The sequence below is a fragment of the Ips typographus genome, linkage group LG3 (genome assembly GCF_016097725.1).
Source record: "Ips typographus isolate SLU linkage group LG3, UJ_Ityp_2.0, whole genome shotgun sequence".
NCBI classification, from domain to species: domain Eukaryota; kingdom Metazoa; phylum Arthropoda; class Insecta; order Coleoptera; family Curculionidae; genus Ips; species Ips typographus.
Window position 1 is genome coordinate 2,871,543 of NC_138424.1, and position 21,963 is coordinate 2,893,505.

At 36.7% G+C, this 21,963-nt stretch overlaps 6 protein-coding genes across 10 annotated transcripts; 3 read left to right on the plus strand and 3 right to left on the minus strand.

The window, feature by feature from the left end:
- The first annotated feature begins 68 nt into the window (after positions 1 to 68).
- LOC145726522 (uncharacterized) lies at positions 69 to 8,112 on the plus strand. The gene is made up of 10 exons (XM_081975648.1): positions 69 to 286; positions 768 to 842; positions 2,337 to 2,594; positions 2,655 to 3,037; positions 3,094 to 3,296; positions 3,615 to 3,893; positions 3,957 to 4,170; positions 4,226 to 4,477; positions 4,535 to 4,707; positions 6,038 to 8,112. Exons 1-10 carry the CDS (start codon positions 224 to 226, stop codon positions 6,289 to 6,291), a joined length of 2,154 nt encoding a protein of 717 aa, XP_081831774.1. The 5' UTR covers positions 69 to 223; the 3' UTR covers positions 6,292 to 8,112.
- A 162-nt stretch (positions 8,113 to 8,274) lies between these two features.
- Positions 8,275 to 9,204, minus strand: LOC145726540 (uncharacterized). Its single transcript, XM_081975675.1, has 3 exons — positions 9,005 to 9,204; positions 8,578 to 8,949; positions 8,275 to 8,526 (listed from the first exon to the last, which is right to left on the minus strand). Exons 1-3 carry the CDS (start codon positions 9,014 to 9,016, stop codon positions 8,359 to 8,361), a joined length of 552 nt encoding a protein of 183 aa, XP_081831801.1. The 5' UTR covers positions 9,017 to 9,204; the 3' UTR covers positions 8,275 to 8,358.
- On the plus strand, positions 8,849 to 12,648 carry Ccm3 (programmed cell death protein 10 Ccm3). 3 transcript variants are annotated; one of them, XM_081975672.1, is made up of 2 exons: positions 8,849 to 8,989; positions 11,641 to 12,648. In XM_081975672.1, the coding sequence occupies exon 2, from the start codon at positions 11,661 to 11,663 to the stop codon at positions 12,285 to 12,287; it is 627 nt and encodes a 208-aa protein (XP_081831798.1). In that variant the 5' UTR covers positions 8,849 to 8,989; positions 11,641 to 11,660; the 3' UTR covers positions 12,288 to 12,648. The 3 variants fall into 3 exon arrangements, with proteins under 3 accessions (XP_081831798.1, XP_081831797.1, XP_081831794.1); XM_081975671.1 differs by lacking the exon at positions 8,849 to 8,989 and adding an exon at positions 10,801 to 10,938; XM_081975668.1 differs by lacking the exon at positions 8,849 to 8,989 and adding an exon at positions 11,051 to 11,483.
- Csl4 (exosome component 1 Csl4) lies at positions 9,395 to 10,354 on the minus strand. Its single transcript, XM_081975674.1, has 3 exons — positions 9,934 to 10,354; positions 9,707 to 9,880; positions 9,395 to 9,650 (listed from the first exon to the last, which is right to left on the minus strand). The coding sequence occupies exons 1-3, from the start codon at positions 10,153 to 10,155 to the stop codon at positions 9,435 to 9,437; spliced, it is 612 nt and encodes a 203-aa protein (XP_081831800.1). The 5' UTR covers positions 10,156 to 10,354; the 3' UTR covers positions 9,395 to 9,434.
- Positions 10,369 to 18,177, plus strand: Zyx (lipoma-preferred partner zyxin). 3 transcript variants are annotated; one of them, XM_081975654.1, is made up of 11 exons: positions 10,369 to 10,521; positions 13,357 to 13,502; positions 13,560 to 13,843; positions 13,900 to 14,090; positions 14,144 to 14,361; positions 16,615 to 16,735; positions 16,941 to 17,089; positions 17,140 to 17,283; positions 17,333 to 17,511; positions 17,562 to 17,682; positions 17,743 to 18,177. In XM_081975654.1, exons 2-11 carry the CDS (start codon positions 13,368 to 13,370, stop codon positions 17,872 to 17,874), a joined length of 1,674 nt encoding a protein of 557 aa, XP_081831780.1. In that variant the 5' UTR covers positions 10,369 to 10,521; positions 13,357 to 13,367; the 3' UTR covers positions 17,875 to 18,177. The 3 variants fall into 3 exon arrangements, with proteins under 3 accessions (XP_081831780.1, XP_081831782.1, XP_081831781.1); XM_081975656.1 differs by having other exon boundaries at positions 10,370 to 10,521; positions 13,900 to 14,093; positions 14,162 to 14,361; XM_081975655.1 differs by lacking the exon at positions 10,369 to 10,521 and adding an exon at positions 10,678 to 10,786.
- Positions 18,178 to 18,308: 131 nt separating this feature from the next.
- Positions 18,309 to 21,908, minus strand: Nct (Nicastrin). The gene is made up of 11 exons (XM_081975650.1): positions 21,753 to 21,908; positions 21,533 to 21,631; positions 21,189 to 21,476; positions 20,936 to 21,128; positions 20,611 to 20,885; positions 20,330 to 20,556; positions 19,879 to 20,226; positions 19,755 to 19,823; positions 19,555 to 19,704; positions 19,354 to 19,465; positions 18,309 to 19,298 (listed from the first exon to the last, which is right to left on the minus strand). The coding sequence occupies exons 1-11, from the start codon at positions 21,811 to 21,813 to the stop codon at positions 19,075 to 19,077; spliced, it is 2,046 nt and encodes a 681-aa protein (XP_081831776.1). The 5' UTR covers positions 21,814 to 21,908; the 3' UTR covers positions 18,309 to 19,074.
- Between the last annotated feature and the right edge of the window lie 55 nt (positions 21,909 to 21,963).

Sequence of the window (21,963 nt, forward strand, 5' to 3'; positions counted from 1 at the left end):
CCGCTAGGTTTGAAACAAGCGATCGTGCGCAGGCGCAGAACCGAGGCCGATTGCCGATCGGCGATCCCCCACTCAGTCTTTTCGGGTGCACCATGTTCCTCGTTTCACAGTGCCGACGAGAAAACTGGACAAAACGCAATGTCCGTTCGCCATTACGGTCGAGAGGAGCTGCGTACAGTTCTCTCGAAATATATTCGGTTTTGTCGTTACAAACCGACTTTAAATGCAGAATAACGTAACAGAATTAACGCAGAAATTACTGAAATCGTTGGATAGCAATTACAATGTAAGAAAACGGAAAACTTAGGAGATATTTGGATTTTTACGTGGACATGTACAGGCTATGACAACCAGGTGGACTGTGATGTGCTCTTACCCTTTTCAGTGTGTAAATAAAGTCGTTTATCTGTCCAGTGATGGCATTTCTATTTATTATTGGAAGATTTTTCAATCCGTTTTCTCCTGATTTTACTTAAATTTACGTATATTTGGTCGTTATTTCGCAACGTCAGACGACTCGTTTTACATAAGAAGACATAGCAGTGCCTTGACTTCACCACGTATTTATTGTGGTTGTGTTCCAGTATCCTTAAAAATCTACCTGAAACAGCCTACAATCACGTGCTTTCCACAGAACTAACTTTCTTTGTTGGATTAACTGTAAAAACACTTGTTTTGTAAAGGCCTAGTGCACGTCCACGTAGGCGATGTTTTTCAATGATTCACCCCTTCAGTAGACCCTCACGGATAATTTCCTTGTTTTTTAGGTCACCAACATGCCTGAAGTTATTGATATTATTTCAGTATTGGAAAGAGTGGCTGTTACCAAAGAATTACTGGAGGTAAGTGTTTTTCACTCTACTTTTAATACTATTTATAAGTTTGTCTGGTGTATCAGCCAGTTTACTGTACTTATTGGTATTAATAGCAGAAGATTTGTACTTATTTGTGACTGAATTTTTGGCTGAATTCTTGGAACACTCCCACTCGAATTAAATTAATCCATAATGCCTTGTGTATGTTTCCAACAGAAAAAAACCAGTACAGAGTATTTGAAATTGCAGGGTGGTACTTTTCAAAGTGATTGGTTCATCATCACTGTGATTTGTACTTAAATTAACAATTTAGCACACCATTAAGAACCCAAAACAAGCTAAGCTAAGCTAAGCTTCTGTAGATTTACTTAACTTAAGCATTCTTAACAGTCTATTTTCCAAAACAAGTAAACTGACTGTTTTACTTTTTTTTTATCTCTAAGACTTCATCTGATAAATATGTAAGTACATGTAGTTCATCACACTCTTTGGATACATCTTTGCCAATCTCTGAAGCAGTCAGATGAAATTACCCTACCATTTAAATGAGAGTAACTCTTTTCTTTAATGCTACTCTTCAATTTTTGCAGTTCTGACATTATTTAGCTTTCTGAGTGATCGAGTCATAATTATTAGATAAATTAGAAATATCATAAAGGTTTTTAGTGCTCTTAGGGCAAGACAAAACATTAGAGAGGCCAAATTCATTTATCTGAATTTCTAAAGTCATTTAATCAGTCAAAGAAATAAAGGACATGGACAACAAACAAGAAAAAGTTATGAAACCTTTCCCATTTAAGTGGTCCTGGCATGGCCAATTTTGCTCACCCTGTATTCCTTCATTTTTAACCTAGTAAATAGGAAATTGAATAAAAATTTTAAAACTTCTTTATTTTAAGCATAGTAGCCTTTTTGTAAAATAGTTTTTCTCCAAGAAACTTTAATCATTCTTTAACTCAAAACAAAAGTTAGGTTAGCTTTACCACATACCTTGCATGCCAGTATTATTTAGTTTACACTGCCTTTAATAAAATGGCAATACTTTTCTGGCCAATTTAAAAAAAATATATAATATCACTGAAAACATCCAAATGCTGGTTTACACCTGCAAGTTCTCAGTGAACTTGCAGGTGTAAACCAGACTGTAGTCTTTTCTGATCTAGGCATTCAAAGATTCAACTTGCATGCAAGTCAGTGTTTTCAGGTGCAAATTTAATTTACTTGCACACCAATTTTTATCTGCCCAAGTAAATCTATGCCTGTGTAAATGCACCTTTATGCAAATAAGAAATCCTGTGATAAAAAGAGAGAACTATTACAAATCAATGCTCTAGACAAAGATAAACCATAACCATATCCTAAATGATAAGTTTGTCATGTGACCACTGTATTAGAAAGCGTAATTAAAATCTTGTGACCAACTGTCACATGACATCACATTCGTTTTGGCTCTCTCCTCCATCTTGTCTATTGCTCTTCAATACAAAAATTCATTACTAAATTACTAATATAATGTTTTAGACCACCCGATTGGGTAAATACATTAACGAACTAAGACGGAAAACGACCAATCAAGATTTACGACGGCGTGCCAAAGAGTTGTTAAAGAAATGGCGCAGCAAAGTGCTGCCCACTACGGTACCAGAGGCGAATGGTCAAATCAGGCCACCCTCTGCTCAAGGCGGTACCACGGGGCGGGCTAGCACACCGAATGCTGTAAGTCCCCCCATGCAAGTAAGAAATCTTACCCCCCGAGTTAGTCCTGGTGCTCCCACCAAGGTAAGTTTGTGCACAATTTTTGTGTTTGCCGCACAGTAGGTAAAATAGACAATTTTCCAGGGGAGTCCTCCATCATCATTCCAAAAAGTCAATCCGGCCTTACAAAATAGACTTGTAAGCCCTGGCGTTCAGAGATTAGTCAGTCCAGGGCCAGCTGGCAAACTGGTTAGTCCACAGATTCCAAAAAGGCCAGTGAGTTCGCACCCGAAAATGGTGAGTCCGGCCCAGCAAACTCACGGTCTGGTCAGTCCTCAAATGAAGAAAGTCAGCCCCGTAATGCAACGGTTAGTGAGTCCCAAAGTGCAGCTGGATAGCTCTAAGTTGGTTAATGATTCCACGAAAATTGCGGACGAAAGTCCGGGAGGGCAAGAAAGTGACGTTAATTTGAATCAGCTGAAGAAACGGCCCGCGAACGATATACTGGACGTTGTAAACGCTAAAAGGTTTTTGATTTTATTTTGTAATTTTTTACAAAATAAATAAAAACATGTTTTGGCAGAGCAAAGCTGAATGGAGGTGTGATGGATTTGGATTTCTCAGACAGTTCAAACTCGAGCTTTAAAGATGTGATATCGGCCCTGAATCCGGAATTGAGGCGGGATGTTATCGTAATAAATTCTGACTCAAATTCCAGCTTTCCTGAACGTATCGGGGAGGCGCACGCTGATCATTTACAACCAAAGAAACGGGGCAGAAAAAAAGGTATTTATTAAGATAAATCAGCATTAAGTAAACAAATTCCTACTCTCAACCTGTTAAGAACTTCTGTTAAAAGTTATATAGATTGTTCATTAGGACAAAAAATCTAAAGTAAACTCAATCATTACAAAAATTTAAGTTTGTAAATTTCTCATGTTAACCCAAGAAGCAATCTGAAGTGTAATGGATGTTTACATCATTATAAACCGATATAGTGTCAGAGTTACAAAACATTTGGAATCTGCATCAAATAAGTGACTGTCCATTTTTCACAGTTTCACAAAAAATATAACTTTTGTTTTAAATTGGCTGTATTTTTAGGTTCGAAAAATCATAAAAATTTGCTCGATGAGGCCGAAACCTCCTTTAGCAATAAACTGGCCGTATCGGCATCTAGAGGAGGTTCCAAAGTAAAAACCACTCAGGAAATCCTGGCCGGTATCCAGAGCAAAAATACCGCGGTTGGTTTAGGCGTTGCCGCATCGGCAAAACCTTCCAAAGAGGACTTGGAAGAGAAAGCCGCCAAGTTGACTGAACGAGTTTCCATTATCGATCAGAAACTCAACGCTAACACTCATAGAAATAAGAATTCTCAGAAGCGTAAGTGTTGCTTTAGATGATGATGTTTAATGGTGTTTTATCGAGATTTTATTGGGGTTGCAGATAAATTGACCTTAAGTGCCAGCAAACCAAACGAGCGGGTGATTGAAAGCGGATCCGTGATCAACGACAAGAGTCTCCTGAATCGACTGAAGGAAGAAGCGGAAGATGATGTAGTCGTGGTCGATGACGCGGATTCGATCAGCAGCCGCACTGAAGAGAGCCATGAGACTGATGCGACCGGGACGCAGTTACAGGAGGAGTTTACGGGCGTAAAGTGAGTGATCCTGTTCTAAAACTCGTTTGCTTGACTAAAAAACTTGAAAACACAGGTCGTTGAGCGTGGAAGAAGCTCTTGCGCAGTTGCCAGCAATCGACAAATTGGTGTTACAAGAAGTGAGCGACGAGCCGACGTGCACGTGTCGGTTAATCGAGAATAAACCCAACGATTTTTCTATTACCGACGAGGATGAGGCTGATCAACCACCACCTTTTGAGATAGTCGAAGACCCGGATTGTCGCGCTCGAGATTATTTGGAGACCAAGTATCAAGTGCACGACATTTCTGATCGGAAAATCCACAGGTAATTTCAGTACTTTAACACGTTAGTCAAAATGTTAAAGTGTTTTATGGTGAGCAGGTTGCACGAGGCTTGTTTACCTAACGTAAACGGCAACTGGAGTTTAGGAACTCCCCGACCGGAAGCACCTACCGCTGATGGACTGTACATAAACGTAGTGCCTAATATTTACGAACGTCTGGATAAAGACGTCAGGCCTTTTGATTCCTTTAAAAAGTATAGTGTTTCGGAAGGTAGGTTATTTAATATTAAAATCCATGCTAAAACCAGTTTCTTAGTGTCATTCAGCCTTCTAATCTTTAGACATAGCTTTCTGGGTTTTTGGGATTTACAAGAATTGATTTAAATTATCAGAAACCATTTTGAAAGTGCCAGAGACCTCTAAATGCCACTGACAACCTTTTAAAAAGTGCCAAAGGCTTCTACAGGTGTCTTAAACTTTACCAGAGTTGAATTAAATTGTCAGAGACCTCTAGGACTGTTTTGAATGTGCCAAAGACCTCTAAATGATACTGAGAACTTTCTGAAAAGTTCCAGAGTCCTCTACAATTGTCTTAAACTTTCCCAAAACTGTTTTAAATTTCCAGAGGTCCATTTTGAAAGTTCCATAGACAAGTGTCTTAGACCTTCCCTTGAGAGACTTGTTTTAAATTGTCGGAGCCCTCTAGAATCATTTTGAATCGGCCAGAGGCCTCTAAAGTCATTGAGTTGAAATTTGCCAGAGGCGTATAAAAGTGTTTTAAGAGCCATTTGCACCGACATACGTTTTTTGCTGTTGATTGTAACTGGTGTCTGGTGGTGTTTTTATAGACTAAGTTTTACGTAAATACCCTGTTTTTAGAAAGAAGTAGTAGTCCATATTCTTTCAGTGGAGTCGCAAGAGTACGAAAGGAAGGAAATGACAAACAGTCTTCTCCACAATACTTTATTATGACCTTAGATGGTAAGGTCTGCTCAACAAGTTTCGGTCACATAAATGACCATCTTCAGGAGTTCAAATAAGTCGATCAATGTGACTACTGTCTTTTTACAAGGGGAGAGACAGAGAGACCCATGTTATACCGAATTAGTGAATTTAACATAGTTCAATAGGCGAACAAAGCTCATTATGGAGAAAAAACTAACTCTAGCACATTAAATTAAAACAAAAAACTTAAACTAGACCCATTTAGGGCTGGGTGAGACCCTATGGGGAAAAAGAGTTTAAAATTTGTACACCATCCGCAGAAGAGGCGATCAAACAGGAAACGAAACGTTTCGGTATAACATGGGTCTCTCTGTCTCTCCCCTTGTAAAAAGACAGTAGTCACATTGATCGACTTATTTGAGCTCCTGAAGATGGTCATTTATGTGACCGAAACTTGTTGAGCAGACCTTACCATTTAAGGTCATAATAAAGTATTGTGGAGAAGACTGTTTGTCATTTCCTTCCTTTCGTACCCTGTTTTTGTTTTCCGAATCTAAATGTGTTAAACAATTAAATTTACCAAGTAGTTACTAATCTGTTAATTAATCCTGTGTACACCAAACCGTTTGAATAATAAGAACAATGTTTTGTTTCAGGTGGTCACCAGACAAATAATAGCGTAAATGTGATAAAAACTGAACCGAATAAAATAAACGGGAACGGCGAGAGTGATAGTGTGATAGAACCCGAATCACTCGAACCTAAACTGAACACGAACGATAGTAGTGAAACGAATAGTGATAATCGGACAGGGGAACAAAAAGTGTTCAGAGAGTGGTACGAGTGCGTTGACGAGCCTAGCTACAACGGTGACACGTTGCGGATTCTGCCATATTGCATCTTAGACTAGGTATTCCGATATCTTTTCGTGGACACCTCGGGTCAGATTACGGACCGCGGCGCGGGCGGTTTCCGTTAGTTTTTTTGTTGGCTTTTTTTGTATGATTGTTAGTTGTTCCTAGATTAAGGTTATATATTTATAAGGAGCGAAGTTGGCGCCGATTCTAGAAAAACCGTAAACTGACACCGACGCTGGGATTGCTAGTCTTTATCAACTAAATAATTATTAGAACAATAAATGTCAAAAAAAAAGTATATTTGTTATATTGAAAATGAAGCAAGTGCCCTGTGTGTAATTATAAAAAGTATCATCCTCTGCTGATTGTTAATAATACTTCTAGTCCCTGCTGAAAGGTTCAAAATTTTATTGTCCACATGTGCACTATTTGCGTATATCACAGCTTTGTGAGACAAACTACTGACTGTGTTGAGATTTACGCAAAAATGCACATGTAGATTTATCATTATTTAATTTTAAAAAAGGCTGGTGTTTTGTTTGCAGTTTATCTAACAACACTTGCAGTTGACTGAAATTTTTTGTTTTCCATACAAATTAAACAATAAGAAAACCATTGCAAATTAATGCTCTTAGGTAAACAAAAACTGAAAAACAAAACACTTGCAATTTTTTACTCCCGAATGCACATCAAAAAAATGTGATTCTAAACATTTTCTGAGTAAAGTTGTACTAAATTATCATTGATACTTCCATTATTATTTATACCATTAGAAGTAATTTTGACAATTTTAATAATCATTAATTATTTATTACTTTGCACTTTTTTGTTGTTGAAATTTTCTAATATTATAAAAAGAATGTATTGTGGTGAAACAACTCAGTTTTGTTACAAACCACATAGTTGTACAAAGTAGTTAGGCAAATTAATTGAACATAATAATTATCAAAATATAGTATCAAAAAAGTCACTATTTCATAAATAACTGATCTCTAGGGCCTTACAAATTTACCTATTTTTTAAAGATCGCCTTTTACTCCTGCATGGTTATTACATGTGAGGTTTTTTGGAAATTTTCAAACAAAAACCGTCATCATAGAGGTCACAAAGAGGTGTTAAATAATGTTTAAGTGGAAGCCAAATATGAAACGTGTTAAGCGTTTTTTTTTTAATTTTAATAATAATTATATTATTTTTGATTTACGTATACAGCTTGTTCCATTCTTGTCACTTTATTGTATAGTTACTATTTAACTTGTTTTTAATGTTATAATCCAAAAGATCTGCTTATTATGAGTTTTTATTTTAGTTTGGGACGGCTGTGTACAATGTTGATGCGTTAAGAAGTTTTCTTGTATTATATTTTTCTTTTCTCTTTTTTATTTAGCGCACTTTTTTATTCTTGATTAGTTTGTCAGTTTGGTTAATTAATGCAAATGGGAGTCGATTCTGCTGAATTCTAAAAAACTCTTAAGTGCCTGTTTTTCGTTTAATGCCTTTCATGTTTATCAATATCATGGAAACGGCAGATATGTCAGCGTATTTCCGTACCCATTATAATAATCAAATTTATTATTTATTTATATTAATTGTTATTATTATGTAATTAGGTATAAATTCCAAAAAAAACTCAATTTACAGAGTGATGTCATTATATTTAGTGCACAGTACCATTTTCTAAAGATTTTGACTCGGTCTCCCGTATTTTTTCATCTTTTTACTTCTCAGTTTCCTGAAATACCTTGAGTTTACAACTCTCTAATAGTTCAATTGTACAATATTCCTTACCAAGTCACAACTGATCGTTATTTTGTTTCGGTGATGTGTTTGATATACCATGCCTTCAAAATAAAGATATTTTCTATAACTCTAAATGTGGTCTAGTTTTTGTAGTTTCCCGTGTAGAAAGCCGTTTTTCTTTTAGTTCCTCAATCTGTTAGACTCCCTTCTCATTTGGTGACTATCCAAAGCTTTCCTTGTTTGCAACTATTACTTGAAAAGTGCCGATTTTATCCGCAAAAATCAAAACCATTACAAAAGGTTTAAACAAACAGATTTTTTTATAAGAGAACATTACAATATATACAAATTTTGTAATTTATAGATTTACAGTGTAAGTATTAGTGTTCTATTTCTAATGAGTTTGGATTTTCAGCTTTCTCCTGTTGCTTTAGCGCTTCTCGTTCTGCAGCTATTCTAGCATGTTCCTGGGCGATTTTCTCAAACAACGCTAAATGTTTGTTTTTTGCGTACTGAACTGCCTTGGAATCGGTTGGAACCACAACTCCCTACAAATTACAGCTTCCAGAAACAAATACAACTATTAAAAAACAAACTACCTCAGGCAGTTGCTGATGCTGACTGGCTATTCTAGAAAACTGCACCAGGTGTCTTTCCTTAGCTGCCGCAACTACCGGAGTGTCTTTAGGTAGTGCAGAAGCTGCGTAATTGAGAACTGGATGGAACCCATTCTCATCAGCTATGTAATCTACTTTGCGGATTTTAAAACTAGGATCCACGTACGAGTAGGAACCTTGAACTACTCCAGATCCGTCAGACACTTCTGAATGGGTGCGATCGATGTGACCTGGAAATCTACCAGCCGCGTAACCGAAAGCGTATGGTTTTGGTGGAGGTGGGGGAGTGTAAACTTCTTCTAGAGTGACAACTCCAACTAGGATAACTGCAAAGAACCAGCTGAAGAAATACGCCTGAAAAGTTCCTCTTCTAATCAAGTTATTAAGATTTAAGGTTAGTGAAACGTACATTGCGTAACATTTTCTGTCTTCACACGTAAATGGGGCACCAACGTACTGATGTAATTTCGCGAATGAACTGCCGCACAAATTCAAAAAAACTGAATCGATCTCGCTGAAGTGAAAGTGTTAAAATACCAAGTTAGGTCGTTTCGATCGTGTAATTGCCGAAAGCAGGACGATCTTGAACTATCGTCGACGTTCATTAACTGGTTTTTCTTTTGCATAATCAAAGTTAGGTATGGATAACAATAATAATTAAATCCGGTTTCATGACAATAAAGATGAGCATCTTGTTTCTGTACCCTTGAAGATACTTATTGTTATGTTTTTTTATGAATTAAAATAAGGAGTAAGGATAAAATTGCTTTGCACTTTGGTGCTAGAACAAACCAAACACTTGTAAGTTTTCTTGTTTTATTTATCATTAAAAAAAGTTATCAACTATTAGTCTCCAAACTTAACCCTTCTAAATCAATATTCTCTGGTATGACTTTAGCCACTTTTCTTGGTTCTTTTACCAACGTTTTAGGGCATTGCATCTCAGTCCAACTAACTGGTACCATAGGGTGGCCATGTTTGCTGTGCGCTATCACCACGCCCAATTCGTTTTCGGCGGTGGTCAACTGATAGGAATGGGCTTCTGTGATTGGTAGCTGCAAAAATGGTGATATTCAAAATAGATTATATAAAATTAAAAAAATACACATACCACTCTTCCCAAAATTATATCACCAGGTCTAAAACTTTTGTAAATCTCGATTTTGTCCTTTTCAGTAGCTCGAACATTCTCCCGCCTTATGACGGCCCTAAACGGGCTTCTCAACACTGTTTTTCCTATGCATTTTATGTAACATTTTGCATATTGCTGTGTTATAATATTCACCTGCAAGTTTGTTTTGGCTTCACCCTGTTTATATAGTGTAATTTGGTTGTTACCTGGGCTGTGACTATATCTCCTTGGGCTGGAATAACGGTTTGCTCGCCGCTACTGTGTACTTCGACCACTTTTACCCCATTTCTGTTCACTATATCCACAGTACCAGCTAGCATAGAGTAAATGTATCCCTGTCTCTGGTAAGTGCCTTGACCGCACGTGTAAGTTTGATCGCATGTTGATAACCGTTGACCGGGAAGACATACCAAGGGCCCGTTACTCATGTTTTTTGTTTAGCAGTCACAATATAAAAATTTTAAAAAACAAATATTAAATAATTGTATATTAGGTTATGTGCCAAACTTTCTTTCTTCTGATTTTAGTGACACGTGATGCTTTATTCGATAATAATTTGAGTGGTCACGTGATATGCTGACAATTGTCAGATGTCTTCTTAACCTTTAAAATTTCCATGACGTTGACTTAGCTTTTTTGGTTTTTGTTCTCTCAAATGTATTTGGGATGTTTTTTTTCTTCAGCGTTGTTTTCGCCTTTCCTTGCCTGTAATCCATATATAATTAGTTTAAGTTAAATAGTAAATTCTAATCGTAAACCAGAAATTAGTACGTGAGTGGACAGATTGATTGGCCGTAAGTACCTAAAATATTTAGAAGCGTTTTTGGGGTTTCCAAATTCACCATTCCGTTATATGCTTTTACATGGACATATTTATCAGATATCTTACTTAAATATTCAAAATATGTCCCACCTAAGTTCCAATACACTTCAACTTGGTTGCTTATCAACCAAATCGACTTGTGTGATTGTGATGACTTTTACTGGTGATGACTAAAAATTTCAAGAAGATTACTCATCATACCTAATTGTTACTCATAAAAACCTTGTGTGGTAATGGTAAAGTGGTAAATGAGTAAATGACAACCTTTCATCCAGTTTTGCTTTGTGACTGTAAATTGGTGGATTACTTTGCTTGCACTGTTGTTCTTGGAAAAGTATTTGTTTTGGGTTTTGTTAAGAAAGTCAAGGAGCCCAGTGAAAGTGTTTGGGTTTGTGTTCTCTGCTTTCATTATTTTTTGTAATGTTAAGAATATCTGTTATTTTCATCCTGTGACTAAAGTAAATTAAGTGTTTTTGCCATATAATTGATGTTTGTGGTTTGGGGCACTATGGAGCAATGTTTTCATCACTACTTTGAAGTTTTTCCTATTAATATAGGTAGTGTGTAATTGAACTGGTTTTATTCACTTGTGATTTTGTATGAAATGGCAATTAAAACTTGGGTTTAGGTACTTTAAAAAAATATAAACAGCTAACCAACTAGAATAACTACAAACAGAAGAAAACTTTCTTTTTCCATTCCACATTGATGTGATTTTATTGATAAACTGATTATAAGCCTAGATAACCTTATCTAATCTAGTTTTACTCAGTTTAATTATTACACATGAAACAGAGAGCTTGGAGAATTAAACGACCCAAGAAAGTGTATTCTTACACAAAAAAAGCCTGTGCAGATGAGTGCAAAAAAACATCTTTTTGTGAGAAAAACTTTGTGCATTGGAAGTGTTTATTCACTATTTAAATTAATCTAGTAAGTATCAGAATATTATTAATTTTTTTGCTTTAATAGTGCCGTTTGCTACAGTTTCACTGAGACTGCCAAATGGTAGTGCTAAGTGAAACAAATTTTTGGCTCGTTTATCCTCCAAAGCTACACAAAGTATAACACTAATCTTAACCTGTTTTAGGGATTGTCCCCCCTTAAACAATGACCATGGACGACGGATCACCAGTAACCACTGTCATTTTACCAGTTTTAATACGTCACATCCTGTCACAAATGGAAAAACACGACATGGCAGCGTCGCAAACGCTCAGAGCCGCTTTTGCCAAAGCGGAAAATGCCCATCCGGGTTTGTCGCTAGATTTCGTACAAGGGCTGTTAAAACAAGCCCATTTAGGGGTAAACATGAATGAAAGTATTTTGAGACTCCAAGGAGCTGTTGCCGACACGGACGAGTACAAACTCAACCGTTCCGAGGACGCTTTTCAAGAACTGAACCGTAAATCGGCCAGTTTGAAAAAAATCCTGAGTCGCATTCCCGACGAAATATCCGATAGGAAGAAATTCTTGGAAACAATCAAAGAAATTGCTAGTGCAATAAAAAAGTTGCTGGATGCCGTAAACGAGGTGTACGGTTTTATACCTGGCCCTAACGGCAAACAGGCTCTAGAACAGAAGAAACGAGAGTTTGTAAAATATTCCAAGAAGTTTAGCAACACCCTGAAAGACTATTTTAAGGAAGGGCACGCCAACTCTGTGTTTGTTAGTGCCCTATTTTTGATTCACCAAACTAATATGATTATATCCACTGTTAAAAGTAAATGCGAATAGACGTTCACACATATAGATAAATAATACTTATTATTAACTCTTGTTAAAGTCTATATTGGTTATGAGTTACATTTCAAATATAAAGTATTACTACATGTTATATTGTAGGTGTTTGTTTCAAATGAGCAGTACTCTTTAACCTAGTGAAGGTAATTATTTAGCTAAGAAGAATATTTATTAAGGATATTTACAGTTTCAAACTATATAAGTGTATTAGCTTAATTATTTGTAAATTTGTTTTATTAAACATTAGTGTTAAAACCACTTTAAAACTGTTTTACTATATCTGGTGTAATGTATTTGTCTGATGATATGCTTTAAAGTTGATATCTTAATATAAAAGAGTTTGACAGGAACATAATTATTGTTTTTTACTCTGGAAACTTTACTTCGCAACCGTAATAGTAGGAAGTTCCAAACATTCTTTATAAATTATGTCCATTTTTATTAGAAGCTTTTTTTACGTCACTATGACGTAATTTGGCAAAACTGTAATTTGACCAATTGTCAAATTACATCATTGTGACGTCAAAAAAGCCCCGCCTGCTCCATATTGCACTTTGGCCGCATTCGTTTTCAAGCTCCATGGAGCGAGTAGAGCGTTTTTGACGTCACGATGACGTATTTAGCAAAACTATAATTTAAGCAACTGTCAAATTACGTCATTGTGACGTCAAAAAAGCTCTGCTCGCTCCATGGAGCGTGAAAACGAATGCGGCCTTTGTGTCCGTTATATTACCAACCACATACAATTTTTTAGGTCAAGTTCAGTCCCAATTTTATAAGGTTACCTAATACCCAAGGGATACAGTTAGTTAGTCCAAGTCGAAATCTTGAAATATACAGTTATCATATTTTATACACATCTCGATCACCCTGTATAATAGTATAAACAAAACATTGCTTTTTTACTTGAGGTCAATTGTTTTTGTTATTAAAACAATGACTTGAGTGAAGGTAACAATTGCTTCAATAGATTTCCTGGTAAACTTTGTACAGGGTGAGTGGTTTGACCCCTTTAAACCTGAGTGAAGTTTCAACTACTGCTGCAACTGGTTTCTTGTTATAGGTTCGTGAAAAATGAATGAACTAGACCGAAATTTAGCTGAACTAGCTTTGCTGAACAAATCCGACTTGCCACCGAACCCCCACTTAACGTTACGGAAAAAGGTGGGCCCCGCGGTCCCCCCCAAACCCAAAAAGCAGCAACCTTTGGTAAGACTTTGCTCACTAGTTTCAGGTTTATTGATTTGCGATGGTTGTCCTCTGTAGGTTCCTCAATCGTACCCTTTAAAGCAAACCGTCGAGCCTAGCTATTCATCGCGGCTTCAATCAAATCAGTTTTACTCCAATTTACCCTCAAGCAATCAGGGGCTCTACTCCAACTCCCCTAACCAGGGGGGAGTGAAGTTCAGGGGCGGTCATGATAATAATTACGCTAATTTGCCGCGTGGCAATGAGGAACAGTTTTCAAGGAGTCCATCCGCTTTGAGTAACGCGTCATTGTCTAGGAGTACAACCAGTTATGGTACTGGTTATGCAACCAAAAACACTAGGTAAACTTTTATTTAAATAGTAAAATACAGGGAAGTAAAAAAAACGTAAATTACAGCACAGCTTCCACATTGGGAAATACTCCAAAACCATACCAGCCCTCAACCAAATCCGACGTTACCTACAGTAACATTCAAATTGGAGAGTCTCGTAACAACGATGGATTGATTTATAGTAACTTAACGCATCCGCCTAGAGATGGGGTAGTTTACAGTAACATTCCACAACCCGGAGGGGGATTTTCAAATGGTGGTAAGAAATCTTTAAGCGAAACATAAAAAATAACACTGTAAACTAAATAGTAAATTATTATTTGGAAGATGACTTGCCACCGCCTCCACCTCCCTTGGACATGACGTCCGGCATGGCAGACTACGCTCCGTGCACTGTAAACACTAATCTGCCACCCCCGCCCGACGATTTGATGCCACCTCCGTCACCGGTTAGTTCCAGTTACAGCGAACTGCGAAGGGCCACCCAACCAGGGCAGGACTTTAATAACTACAGTATAGGTTCACAAGTAAGTATACTCTGTTCAGTTACTTCTGGTTGTTCCATCACAATCACATCATCTAGAATATTTGTTAAGTCAGAAAGGTCAAAAGGCATTTATTTCAAAACATGTTTGAGTAAGAAGAAGGTTTTTAATAGCATTTATGAAAGTTTCAAAATGATCCTAGAGGCCTCTGGCAAATTTAAAACAGTCCTGTGAAAGTTTAAGCAGCGTTAGTGGACTCTGGAACTTTTCAGAACGTTCTTACTAGTATTTAGAGGTTTATGGAACTCTGAAAATGATTCTAGAGGCCTCTGGCAATTTAAAACAGTCCTGTGAAAGTTTAAGCAGTGTTAGTGGACTCTGGAACTTTTCAGAACGTTCTTACTAGTATTTAGAGGTTTATGGAACTCTGAAAATGATTCCAGAGGCCTTTGGCAATTTAAAACAGTCCTGTGAAAGTTTAAGCAGTGTTAGTGGACTCTGGAACCTTTCAGAACGTTCTTACTAGTATTTAGAGGTTTATGGAACTCTGAAAATGATTCTAGAGGCCTCTGGCAATTTAAAACAGTCCTGTGAAAGTTTAAGCAGTGTTAGTGGACTCTGGAACTTTTCAGAACGTTCTTACTAGTATTTAGAGGTTTATGGAACTCTGAAAATGATTCTAGAGGCCTCTGGCAATTTAAAACAGTCCCGTGAAAGTTTAAGCAGCGTTAGTGGACTCTGGAACTTTTCAGAACGTTCTTACTAGTATTTAGAGGTTTATGGAACTCTGAAAATGATTCCAGAGGCCTTTGGCAATTTAAAACAGTCCTGTGAAAGTTTAAGCAGTGTTAGTGGACTCTGGAACCTTTCAGAACGTTCTTACTAGTATTTAGAGGTTTATGGAACTCTGAAAATGAGATTCTAGAGGCCTCTGGCAATTTAAAACAGTCCTGTGAAAGTTTAAGCAGTGTTAGTGGACTCTGGAACTTTTCAGAACGTTCTTACTAGTATTTAGAGGTTTATGGAACTCTGAAAATGATTCTAGAGGCCTCTGGCAATTTAAAACAGTCCTGTGAAAGTTTAAGCAGTGTTAGTGGACTCTGGAACTTTTCAGAACGTTCTTACTAGTATTTAGAGGTTTATGGAACTCTGAAAATGATTCCAGAGGCCTTTGGCAATTTAAAACAGTCCTGTGAAAGTTTAAGCAGTGTTAGTGGACTCTGGAACCTTTCAGAACGTTCTTACTAGTATTTAGAGGTTTATGGAACTCTGAAAATGATTCCAGAGGCCTTTGGCAATTTAAAACAGTCCTGTGAAAGTTTAAGCAGTGTTAGTGGACTCTGGAACCTTTCAGAACGTTCTTACTAGTATTTAGAGGTTTATGGAACTCTGAAAATGATTCTAGAGGCCTCTGGCAATTTAAAACAGTCCTGTGAAAGTTTAAGCAGTGTTAGTGGACTCTGGAACTTTTCAGAACGTTCTTACTAGTATTTAGAGGTTTATGGAACTCTGAAAATGATTCTAGAGGCCTCTGGCAATTTAAAACAGTCCCGTGAAAGTTTAAGCAGCGTTAGTGGACTCTGGAACTTTTCAGAACGTTCTTACTAGTATTTAGAGGTTTATGGAACTCTGAAAATGATTCTAGAGGCCTCTGGCAAATTTAAAACAGTCCTGTGAAAGTTTAAGCAGTGTTAGTGGACTCTGGAACCTTTCAGAACGTTCTTACTAGTATTTAGAGGTTTATGGAACTCTGAAAATGATTCTAGAGGCCTCTGGCAAATTTAAAACAGTCCTGTGAAAGTTTAAGCAGTGTTAGTGGACTCTGGAACCTTTCAGAACGTTCTTACTAGTATTTAGAGGTTTATGGAACTCTGAAAATGATTCTAGAGGCCTCTGGCAAATTTAAAACAGTCCTGTGAAAGTTTAAGCAGTGTTAGTGGACTCTGGAACTTTTTAGAACGTTCTTACTAGTATTTAGAGGTTTATGGAACTCTGAAAATGATTCTAGAGGCCTCTGGCAAATTTAAAACAGTCCTGTGAAAGTTTAAGCAGTGTTAGTGGTCTCTGGAACCTTTCAGAACGTTCTTACTAGTATTTAGAGGTTTATGGAACTCTGAAAATGATTCTAGAGGCCTCTGGCAATTTAAAACAGTTCTGTGAAAGTTTGCATCCGTCCTTTATAGGCTTGGAATTTTGTCTCATTCCGCGCTTACGCACGTTTCCAGTCTGTCATTTAATTTAGTGCACTAAACAGAGACTACATGTAAAATCGTATCTTAATATTTATTTATTTAGGCATCGTCTACTTACGAATCGATTTATGAGCCCATCAATCCACGGCCACCTAGCCAGATGTCCTCCAGATCAAATTATTCCTTGTACGCACCGTATAGTGGCGCTAGCAGTACTATGACAGGTTAGTTTACCGCTAAAAAATGTAGTGCACATTTTGACAGCTCTCATGATTATCACTACCGAGGACACTATTTATTATAATAATTGCTTAGGAAAGCTTTCAGCTTGCTGCTTCTTCTTGACAAACAATGACGGTGCTGTGATTTACGCAAACATCGCGCATTTGAACTTGATTTCTATTAGTAAAAACAAATTTACTTTTGTAGGGCCCAGCCAATCAGCAAGTCGAATAGGCTTGAATAAAGAGCAAGAAGTGGACAGTTTAACCGACATGTTGGTTCAAGGTCTGGACAATCCTTCTAGAGACCTAGATCAGGAGGACGTTTACGGAATTTGCGTTAAATGTGGAGAAAAGGTTCTCTTAGGATTATGAGTTGTCTTGATTATAACAGTATGATTTGACAGATAATAGGAGAAACTAGCGGTTGCACCGCCATGGACCAACTGTATCACATCGAGTGTTTCACTTGTCATCACTGCGCCATCAACTTACAGGGGAAACCTTTTTATTCGTTAGAGGGTCATCCGTATTGCTCGGAGGACTACCTGGTAAGTGATTTGCACTTTTAAAGCTATCAAATCAAATGGAAAATTCTAGAACACTCTGGAAAAGTGTTGCGTATGCCAAAAACCCATCTTGGATCGAATTCTTCGCGCCACTGGAAAACCGTACCACCCTTCTTGTTTCTGTTGCGTGGTTTGTGGCAAGAGTTTGGATGGAATTCCGTTTACGGTTGATGCAACCAACCGGGTGCATTGTATTGAAGACTTTCATAAGTACGTAACACGTGACCGTTTAACCGTATTCCTGAACAATAACTTTTTAGAATTTTTGCTCCAAAATGTTGGGTGTGCAAACAACCAATCATGCGCGACCACGTCGAGGACGAAACCGTCAGGGTGGTAGCATTGGATCACAGTTTTCATCCCCACTGTTATAAATGCGAGGTAAGTTCTTTCTAACCTGCTAAATTAAAGTTCAGACTATAATATAAAATCAACTGGCAGGACTGCGGTCTAGGTCTATATTCGGAATCTGAAGGAAGCGCCTGCTATCCTTTAGATGGTCACGTGTTATGCAAAAGTTGCAACGCCATTAGAGTTCAGCGGCTCACTAATCACATGACAACTGAACTGTAGTAAGTGTGGTATTTACCGTTTTTAGTGTAAACGGTCAGTATACTATTATAATATTAACCGTAATTATAATTACTGCTAACAGCAGGCATATCAGTATTTGACGTGCTACTAGAATTGTGATCAGTGTGTTATATTTTTAATAAGCTTTGCGCAGCTTCATGATTTGTATATCTTGACGAAGTTTTTGCATTTACAGCTTTTGGTTATGAGTTTTTTTTTAGCACCTAGTACAGTCTGGTCATAAATGTTATTTGTGTAGTAATCGTAGTTTTGAATGTGCCAATAAATAGCAAACCAAAACAATTTGTAACTCAATAGCCTGAATCCATACAATGACATTATGGTAAATCTACATGAAAAAGCTGGTTTTGATCAATCACAAACTACTTTCATTATGTCAAGGTAAATTAATAATAGTGTCACTCAACACGGTGTTGTAATTATTCATCTTAATTTATTATTAATAATTTTCTTATTCATAAATTATAAATAGCAATTTGTGTCCTATTCACATCACAAAAGCCTACTTAATTATTACTATTAGTTTAAATAGGTATCTGTTTGGCATTTTCATAATTTTTCAGGTTATAATATTTGTGTTGGGCAACAAATGTGTCATCAAAGGAAATCATTAACTTTCAGCTGTTTTTTTCTGTTTGAAGACAAAATTACTACCTAACTGTTAGCTACTTGTGGCTTTGACACATTTGTTACTCCACCCAGTATTTAATAATGAATTTTTTATTAAGTTTTTCTCTGCTATTAATTTTGGTACGCAAAAGGTAGGTACACGAAATAGATGGACGCAAGGAAAATTTGAAGCGCTTCAAAAAGAACAATTGTTCAATAAAAAATGTTTAGGGTTTTTTTTTTTAAAAACGTCACAGTCTTGAAAATTAAGCTTTATGCGTTTTGATACAATGTTCGATTAATTTTGTCACTTTATGGAAAGTAAAATACTAAGTCCGGCGTGCAGTATTTGCGTAAATATCAGTAGGTAGTTTGTTATTGGTTCAAAAAAAGCAGTTTTTAAATCTTGCTGCTTGTTCTTGACTAATCACTTGAACCACCTGTAATTTACACAAATACTGCAATGTAAACTTCTTTAAAACATCCTGTTCAATGCAACAATGCCATAAAATTGAAAAACAGTCTTGAATTTGAACTGAAACACAATATGTACAACCCCCGGTAAACATTTCAACAATCAGCCGGAGGATCTTCGATTACGGGACAGTTGAACAAAATATTATATCGTGATTTAATCCAGTAAACGGCCACAAAAAAGAAAACCATCGTTACCGATCCAAAAGCTAAAGTAAATCGTTCGTGAGCGGGCGACGGCCTCAGAAATAGCCGCAAACTCAGTTCGTTCCACGTCGATTCCGACCAGGAACTGTACTTATTCGAGGACCAATCATAATCTGTAAAAACGTGTGTCAAACTTATGTGGAAAAATAGTGTTAAATGTTGACAAACCTTCTATGATAAACGCCGGACTGACTGCTTCAGTAACGTTGACAGTAGCGCGAAAACATGCAGTTATGTTTAGATCATCCATAGTCGTAGACATGTTATAGTATCTAAAAACCTATTTTAATGTTTTGGTTGAGTAATTATAAATCTCAACACATTGGGTAGTTTGTGATTTACACAAACATTGCACATGCTTAGACTTACGTGACTTTTATCGAGATTGGTACAGTTGCTGTTAGAAGGACCTACTACATCCCCGGTAAACCAGGCCAAAGCAAGAGCCACCAAATTAGGAAGGAAATTGGCGACTACGTTTACGCCCACATACAAACTGACAGGAGTTCTAGGCAAATACTGGACAAACACAATTTTACACAAAAAAATAACGTATTCTTGTTACTCACCAGTTTTTGGATTGCTTTGTGCACTTTACAGTTGGAATTCTCTAAATAGCAATGAAATAGCTCATCAACCTTAAAGAGAGAGAAAAGGTGAAAAATTGCATCCAAGTTATAAATTAAAACTTACCAAACTCAAATTAGCTGAAACATTCCCCTTATAACCACCTCCAGTAATTTCAATTGAAATACTCCTGGCCACCATCAAAGCCACATCACTCACATATTTCTGTATAGAATCATTATCAACAGCACTTCCATTGTAATATTTATAGCCAATGTTAGAAGAATTATCATACAGAGAATTGTAGAAAGGATTCCGGTATTCAACTTCATGATCTGTCAATACTACACCTTTAATGGAGGAATTTCCTCTAAGAAATGTGTGCAGAGATGATGGAGGTAAGCTGTTGGGAGTTGCATACAATGGTACAGTAGATGGGTTACTCGAATTGAGATTTTGTATAAAGTTAGTCACCTGAAATGGTTAAATATTATTGTAGCAGTATCTAATGCTTCTGATGACCAAAAACGGCTTTGTCAACAGAAACTAAAGTTTTAGTGCAATGTTTCCAACTTACTACTTCACTGTTTGTTAAATAATGAGCAAAGGTTCCTTTCCCTAATGAAAACTGGGACAGTTCAATAAACAAACTAATATCATCTGGATGAATAGTAGGCAAAAAGTCATTGTCAAGAGGTAAATCAGTTGGAAACTCTCCTCTTTCCATATCATACAACAGCCTTTGTGATCCAATATAATCATATGTTTCTCCATTAAAGAAAATAAAGAGGACATTTGTTTTGTCTGAAATTTACACTATTTGACACCCCTCCACTGTAATTCACAGCAAATACATACAATCACTACTCCAAGTTGGCAACATTTCTTTCAACAACTTGGCAACTGTTAACAGGGTCACAATACCAGTAATAGGGCTTTCAGCCCCCACTGTTTTTTCAAAAAGTGATGTGGTATCCATCCGGGCAGCCACCACAATGTATTTAAAGTCTTTTATGGGTTTGGTGTTATTTTCTGGTCCTTCAACCAGAGGAAAAAGTGCACTCCACACATTACTGTCCCCCAAAGGGTCACACAGTTTAACTGGATTTAAGTTGGTAACTATGTTAGATCTCCTGTAGGACATTAAAGTAGATACCACTTCTTAGATTGTTTGAAAACTAACCTTTGACAAGTAGGTGTATTAGAAGTGGCAAACATGAAAGCATTCAGTTCTAAAGCACATAAACTCCTGTCATTTTGAGCTGAGTAAGAGAAATTATTAAATTCTTGGAAACATTCCTTGATTGTTCTTATTTGGGTTTCATCCTCAATATAAAACAATGGAAATGGAATGTCTGAGTACAGTAATCCAGTTCCTGAATTTCAATTTGAATATTGCATCAGTTTGACTGAAGAGAACTCTGGTGTAAACTTACCCCAAGGGTTCCAACCTTCTGCTGGGCACTGGGCACTCTCCAAACTAAAAAATTGATTTGGACACTTGTTTTCATGAGAGAAATGTTCTAGAGTCTCATTATTTGGGTGGAGTATAAGACCTGATACCATTTCTTTACGGCTTACAAGTTTGTTCATTACATCTAAAGTTAATAATCTAGTAGGCAATACTGGAATGTATCTTCCTGCTGAACCATTAGCAAGAATATAGTCTAAATCTGATGTAGTATCACAGTAATGGACTATTCCTTTTGAACCAGACCTTTCAGCTAAAAATCAGTGTGTTAAGCTAGGGAAGGTAAAAAAAATATGTAATGCTGCCTACAAGAACAACCAATCTGGTGGGTGGAATTCATTCGACGATAACATGCCACTGATCCTTTTATACTAATGTACATGCTTTCTTTAATTCTATCGGCATTACCTGCAAAGCATTCACAATTAAATTGTATCTACTACAAATGAAAATTCCTTATATTAGCAGGAAATGATTCACTGTTTTAGAACTGCACTTAAGATAATAAAGTTTTATTGCAGTTACTTACAGTATTGTATGCACACACTTATAACCACTAACAGGAAACTTATTAATAGTTTATATAACATTTTATATTATTTAAAGTTTAATTACATTTGGGACTTTTTAATAGAAAATGTTTTGGGTCTTTTGACCACTTTGGAGTATGGTTAATGTTTTGACATTTTAATTTTGACACATAGATTATAGACAAGTGATAGATTAGTTAGGTTAGAGAC